Genomic DNA, 7,500 nt, shown 5'->3' on the forward strand with positions numbered 1-7,500 from the left:
GGGGGGGTCGGGAGTTCAACACATTAAAGTTCTAAGAAATCTATGTGTTGATTCTGGAGTAAAGTGTTACGGTCAAATGTACAAAAATATGCAGTACCAAAGGACAGTTAATCTTTGGAAGTTACCACACTTTAGCCGCCATTTTGTAAATGACTTTACCTATGATATCAGGCGCCCCCCATATTCCTCACTGGCAAAAATCTCGACTTATATTCTAGATAGATTGGGAGTTTTTACATCAAAAGCAGGACAAATTAATAAACTTTGAGTTTGAGGCGATATCAATAATTCCATACGCCCACACATTGGCGAGTGTCTGAGTTCTCTGTGTCGTGACACAATCATTTTGGGTCTGAAGGATAACCTTTTTCCTAGCTTAGTGCCAACATAAATATGACCAATGTGGATTCAAACCAGAGTAGTTCGCACACTGGTCAACCACTGAGATTAGCCAAATCCCAGGTGATCCAATTGGTGAACTGTAAATTTAGAAAATGTATGTGTTTTTTAAGCCAGAATCGTCAAAATTTAGAATCGTCTAGATGGCAGGCCTCCGACCCTGCCTGCCAGGACCAACCCGGGCCGAAAGGGATATAACACCCCAGCAGGAAGACCGAGATACTCCATGAGAATTTAAATTTTTCTTCCCACTCGGGAACAGCACTCAGGTCTCGTGCGTGAGAGGGCAATGCATCTACCCTCTACACCACCGACGCCGGTCGATGAACTGTGTCTCTGTTTCCTCAAGCACATTATTAAACTGAACCCGGGGGAAACCTTTCAGCGTCTCACGTTCACTCTCATCCCACAGATTACGCCAGAACATTCCAGATCCTTGACCACTGCATAAGGATTCCTCAGATTCCAAGAGCTCCAATTTCTCTCTAGCTCTAGAATAGAAATGCCTGGACTAGCGCTGTGCGATTTGGGGGAAATCAATCTTCGTGGTGTACGATTCGAAGCTAGAGGTCACTGTTAGTTCTTTTCGAAACCCAAATGTGGGAATTATTTTGTTTTTTTTTGGGGGGGGGTTTGGTTTGTTTTTTTGTTTTATGTTATTGTTATGGTTAAATCCATCTACAACTTTTTCTTTTGAACATTCATCCCCCCCCCCCCCCACCTTGAACTATTCCCAGCGTTATTCATTGAGAGCACGTGTGCTGGCTTGCAGACAGAGCAAAACGATGACGTCCAATCCCCATTCATAACGCTTCGAATTTCGAATAAGGAAGGGGAGCTCATTGCGACAGCCTATAATTTCTTGGAAAGCATTGGCTGTCACTGTGCTTCATGGGTCAATTACCTTGGAGCTATTCATGGTGTGACAAATGAATATTGAATAGGCGTAAATTATCTTTCGGAGGCAAGTTTTATAATTCTTATTGGCTCCACTTATCTGTCTGTATTGTAACCATCCTGGACAAAGTGTGGCTGTATTTACCTAGATCAATTTAAATATAATATGAAACCAATTTTATTTTGATTTTTAAAAAAATTAGACCAAGTCCATTATTTGTTTATTAAAAAGCAAAAACAAAAACCACGAAAGAATAACAACAAAAACAACACCTCACCCTCCTCACTCCATACACACACACACACACACACACACGCGCGCGCGCGCGCGCGCGCACACACACACTTTCACACACAGGCACGCACGCGAAATTCGAATGGTGCTACCACGCTTCGATTACCCGAGGATAGCGCAAAAATCATGATTGTTGAATAGTTAAAGTCGAGTGAACAGAGCTCTAGTCTGTGCCCTACAGCATTAGGTCCGTGGGGGTCACAGCCTGGCGTGGGGCGAGCAATCAGTACAAAACGCTTCTGGAATAACATTTGACCCATTTGTAGCATCGTCTATTTACTGTAGGTGATTTTACACCCCAGCCAACAATTTCGATAATTCAGTTTACGGGCTTCGGACCCTTCCGGTCAGGGTCTACCCGGGATGAGAATACAACATTCCAGCAGAAAGACTGAGACACTCAATGAAAATTCTCCCTATTTTTTTATTTAAAAAATCTGGTTTCCTGCATGAGACAGTCACACACCCTGCCAACTACTACAACACAAATGCCGGTTCGGATTACAGTCGACCCATTTGCACCCGTTGGCCAGTTAATGAAACATACAAACCCAAATAAGTCTCGACACGGCGGAATCAGGCACTCGTTAATTTTGGTGCAGCTAAGGTTGTTGGTATCATCATAACACGCGTTGATTTGTCTTGCTTTGCTGAAAAACATATTTGAATAAAAGTAATGATATTGTCGATTAAGGAGGCCGGGGTAGCATTGTGCCAGTAATAAAAGTAGCGAAAAAATGGCCGCCAAAAAGTAGTGCGTTGCAATGCTTTAGCGTCCTTGGAAACGGAAACAGTACCTTCTTTTTCCACCTGTTATCAAAGTTTTCCCCACTAAAATCCGTATAGAAATGTATTTTTGATGAACGCAAATAGGGTTCAGAAAAAAAGTAAAATAACAGTAATAACAAATAATAATAATTTGGAAAAAATAGCACATCTGGCGTAGAAATGTCGGTTTCTTCACTGTCATTATTTTGACGAGCGCTGACTTCACATAGGCACCGCACAGATGAGTCAGAAACACCGCAGGGCATACCAATTGGTCTTTTTTCTCTCTAAAATGAGCCTGCCTACTTTACCGTTTTGGGTGTACAGACGAGGAGTAAGTGGGTGGTTAACTTAATAACTGTCGATTCTGGGAGTCAACAGACAGATGATACTATCACTTCTAGACTTTATCGTTAGAGAACTAAATTGACTCTCGTAAGACGCAGCCCATAATGTATTATCACGTCCTATCAACGGCAGACAAAGGTAATGTTAGGGTCTATTACGCAACAGCACACACGAATCAGAAGATTACGTTTCAAAAAGAAAAGAAAGCAAATTCGAAACCCCTGTTGGAATAACGAAGTCGTGTTCTCTTTTTCGTAGTGCTCTAAAAACAGTGCATCTCAGAGCGTTGTCCCATGATCAGAAAGCCCATTGTCAAAGAGTTAACATACTATGTTGCAACGGTTAAAATCGAAGTCTAAAATCTTCTTGTGCCCATTCAGAGACATCGCATTTTGCATTTCAATATGTAGAAATTCACATATTATATAACCAAATATGCGTTTTTCCATGCATTTTGCTCGTGTAAAGAAATAAAACATCTGTAAAGCTTTACATGATATAAAATTATTACATCAAACCCCCCCCCCCTCTTACCCACCATCCTCTTACAATTTACCTACCTCTACTCTCTGACCCTTCCTCAACTTGCCTCTGATGATATAAAGAAAAATTAAAAATGAACAAAAAGAACAGGCTTTAATGAGAAAGAACGCCACAAATTAAAAAACTCACACACACACACAAAGAAAAGATCTCCAGCCCATTTTAGCAGAGGTTTCTTTTCGGCATTCTCAGTAATGAATCCAATCTAAGTTGTTACATCGATAGCTTGTCCCTCCCAGGCCCTTGAACCGTCGGCCTGAGCAAGCTGTTAATGTAACCCCGAAGCCTCCCAATGTCCAGGACGACTGATCTATATCTTTTGGATGGACGAGAGAGAGAGAGAGAGAGAGAGAGAGAGAGAGAGAGAGAGAGAGAGAGAGAGAGAGAGAGAGAGACAGAGACAGAGACAGAGAGACAGAGAGAAAGAGAGAGAAAGAGACAGAGAGAAAGGGAGAGAGAGAGCGAGAGAGAGAGAGAGAGAGAGAGAGAGAGAGAGAGAGAGAGAGAGAACGAGCTAACGGCTTTTACGGCCATGTAAAGGCACACTTTGGTGTGGATTAAACATAAAAAATGTTAATTAATGGCACAAAAAAGTAAATTTGAGCTAACCAAGGACGTTCGTAGTTACCAAACGTTGGAGGCCATATCATTTTCGCTTATATTACCCAAGAAACCAGGCCACCCCACCTCCTTCAATCTCAAATATCTCAGATTCTATACAAGTTAATTCGGTAATAACTTATTTCATCGAAAATAAGGCAAGTGAACAAACTTTTAGATGAGCCCGATAACTCTACATGCCCCAAAATTTGACGAACGTCTGATTCTACTGCGTCGCGACACATTTCATGAAGATTGTCTTTGTTTGCAGGGGTTGTTTTATGAAGTGATTTGGATAGCTGTTGATTCTATGTCAAAATTGTGTTTGATCGCTTTTTCTTCTTCCTTCTAAAAATTCTTCATTTTTTATTTTTCGAGTGTAGTTTACAACTGGATAGTAATTAAAGAGAGAGAAAGGGAGAGAGAGAGAGAGAGAGAGAGAGAGAGAGAGAGAGAGAGAGAGAGAAAAGAGAGAGAGAGAGGGGCAGTCGGAAAGAGAGGGAGGTAGAGAGAGAGGGGGTGAGAGGAAGATGGAGAGAGGCGGGGTGAGAGAGAGGAGGTGAGAGAGATGAAGAGAGAGTGTGGAGAGAAAGAGAGAGAAGAGAGAGAGGGGAAGAGAGAGAAAGAGAGAGAGTGGGGGGGGGGAGTGAGAGAGAGAGAGAGCTAGAAATCCGGAGATCATGTAACTTGTTATGTCAGAACTGACAAAACGAGTGGTGGGTCGGGGAGTTTATGACGCATTTGTCACAGGAGACAGAAAAGTGAGTTAGAAAGAGAGAGAGAGAGAGGGGGGGGGGTGATAGAGATAGGGAGAGAGCCAGAAATAGAGAAAAAGAAAGAGAGATTGAGAGAGAGAGAGATGGAGAGAGAGAGAAATAACTAATACTTTGTCTCCCACCTTGTCTCCCCTGCAGCCTCCATCATGTCCAACTACTCGGAGAGCGAGAGAGAGAGAAAGAGAGAGAGAAAGAGAGAGAGAGAGAAAGAGAGAGAGAGAGAGAGACCAGGAGAGAGAGAGGGGGGGTAAAGAGGGTGAGAGAAATAGAGAGAGATACGGCGAGAGAGAGAAAGAGAGAAAGAAGGGGGGGGAGATAGTGAGAGAGATAGAGATAGATACAGCGAGAGAGAGAGAGAGAGAGAGAAAGAAAGGGAGAGAGAGAGAGAGAGAGAGAGAGAGAGAGAGAGAGAGAGAGAGATTGAGAAAAGAGAGCGAGACAGAGAGCAAGAACTAAATATTTTTTCTCCCACTTTGTCTCCCCCTGCAGCCTCCATCATGTCCAACTACTCGGAGGACCACGCCGCCAGGGGGCCGGTGCGGAGTTACCTCCTCCGTAAAGCCAAGCGGAAGTCGCTGATCATGTCTTTCGTCATCGTTTTGGCCTTCATGGTGTGTTGGACGCCCTACTACATCATCTTCATCTGCATCACCTTCCTGGACAAGGTCATTGACCCGGTCATCTTCAACTACTTCAGCTTCATCGGACTGTCCAACTCCATGCTGAACCCGATGATTTACGGAGCTTTCCAGCTTTGCAAGGTGCAATTTTATAATCCAAGGTTTGTCCTAAGGTTGACTGGTAGGCTCCCATGTACTTTTTTGTTGCGCTGCATGATGGCAGTCCGCTCTGCTTATCCTCCTTTCATCTAAAAATACCCCTCCAAAAACAGAATATAATACCCAAAAAAATAATGATTATGATAATAATGATAAAAATAATAATAATGATAATAATTGTAATAATAATAATAATAATAATAATAATAATAATAATAATAATAATAATAATAATAATAATAATAATGATAATAATAACAGAAATGATAATGATGATAACATAACATATTGCAGTTAATTTGTCTGACACGAACTGTTGTATTCTATTTGCTTTGAGATGCTTCAGCTTTTATTTAACTGCTATTCATCCGGGATGGAGTAAACTATAATCTCTTACTTGATCTGCAGATAGTTTATTAGTTAATCATAAAATAGGTTAAATTACGTTGTGGATTCTTGCTGTGGAAAAAAAATCTCGCTTTGTCTTTGCGCCCCGCTTTACTGTCCACACTCAACAAAGCTTTTTTCTCTGTACCCCTGCCAGGCCTATACTCGTACTTATTCCCTCGGTTATTTACTCTCTATCTGCCAGTGTAACATTGTGTTTGTGTGTCTTTCTATCTGTCTGTCTGTCTCTCTGTCTAGCTGTCTGGTATATATGTTTTGGAGATAGGGTGAAGAAAACGAATCTGATGGAGAGAGAGAGAGAGAGAGAGGGGGGGGGGAGGGAGAGGGAAGGTATAATTTTGTATTATATGTTTATATACTTTGAGAAAGGAAGCAAGGGGGAGCTTGGGCTGAGAAAGAGATAGGTAGATAGAGAGAGAGAGGGAGAGAGAGAGAGAGAGAGAGAGAGAGAGAGAGAGAGAGAGAGAGAGAGACTGAGGGTGAAAGAGAAAGAGGGTTTGACACAGAGGGAGAGAGAGTTAGAGAGCGTTTGTGTAGGGGACGTACTCTGTGTTATTATTCATTCTTCAGATCCCGTAGCAAACCAAGCAGTTCGGTATAACATATTTCCATCCCTAGATTTCTCCCAGGCTCCATAAATGATTTAGATACGGTATCAGGAAAAATCCTCTTTTGAGAAAAACATCTTAACCCCGCATAGTTGTTTTATAGTCTTGAAGATAGCAATAACTTTTTAAAATTAGCAATAAAACGGGTCAAAAAGAAATAGGGTCTGATATCACTTTCTTAAAATGGTAAAAACAAGACTGGGGAGATGCCATACATACTTTGAACGAAATGTCTTAATGGCTTTAAATCAGAGTGATGACCTTTGTAAATTAACCAAACTCGGTAGTACATCATGTTGAAGCTCTAGTTACTTTCATTTCATTTGAAACCTTTCTCTGATCTGGTTAATGTTATATTGTTTTCAAAACCTTTTGACTAGTTCATTCAATCTTATTTTATCCATTGCCAGTGTACGTTATAGACACACTCTAATTTACCAGTCTATGATGAGGGGTGGGTGGCGAATGCTCCGATGTGATTTGCTCCGTCTTTCCTATCAAACGTCTAGGGTCCCTATTTCTTTTTTTTTAATGTTACATTGTTGAATGGGTAGTTGGTGGGTGCTCTGGCGTCGTTTGCTTTTCCTTTCCAGTCAAACATCTATGGTCCATATTTGTGCTTTTTTTTTAAACTTTGACTATCACTACTATTAACGCCTCTAATCTTAGGCGCATGTTAAATGACACATATTTTGTGTTGAAAATGCCGGAAAGCTCTTATTTTATTCTGAACTAAAACAATTCTACTTTTGGGCTCGACCACTGAACTACTGAACCTCTCCCCCATCCTCCCCACACCCTCCCAACACTCTCCCCACTCCCCACTCCCTCCTCACCCTCCTTCCACCTTACCTCTACCCTCTCCCCACTATCTCCTCACACCTCTCCCCCACCCTCTCCCCACCCTCTCCCTACCCTCTCCCCACCCTCTCCCCACCCTCTCCCCCAACCTCTCCCCACTCTCTCCTAACCCTATTTCAACCCTGTCCAAGATAGGCCACACAGGGATCGAAGCATTTCACTTCAAAACTGATCCAATTTGTATCAATAAGGACGTAAAATATTTAGAATAATTTAAT

At 41.9% G+C, this 7,500-nt stretch overlaps 1 protein-coding gene across 11 annotated transcripts in view; it reads left to right on the top strand.

Annotated features, from left to right (window-relative positions):
• The window catches only part of LOC101850580 (gonadotropin-releasing hormone receptor), a 211,014-nt gene that overhangs the window by 160,011 nt on the left and 43,503 nt on the right, over positions 1 to 7,500 (top strand). For 9 of the 11 annotated variants that reach the window (XM_035970962.1, XM_035970955.1, XM_035970956.1 and 6 more), the window contains one exon: positions 5,116 to 5,407. In XM_035970962.1, the coding sequence (XP_035826855.1) occupies positions 5,116 to 5,407 (292 nt within the window). The remainder of the gene's footprint in view (positions 1 to 5,115; positions 5,408 to 7,500) is intronic. The other 2 variants (XM_035970963.1, XM_035970961.1) reach the window with 1 other exon arrangement.

The sequence above is a fragment of the Aplysia californica genome, unplaced genomic scaffold (assembly GCF_000002075.1).
Source record: "Aplysia californica isolate F4 #8 unplaced genomic scaffold, AplCal3.0 scaffold00350, whole genome shotgun sequence".
NCBI lineage: Eukaryota > Metazoa > Mollusca > Gastropoda > Aplysiida > Aplysiidae > Aplysia > Aplysia californica.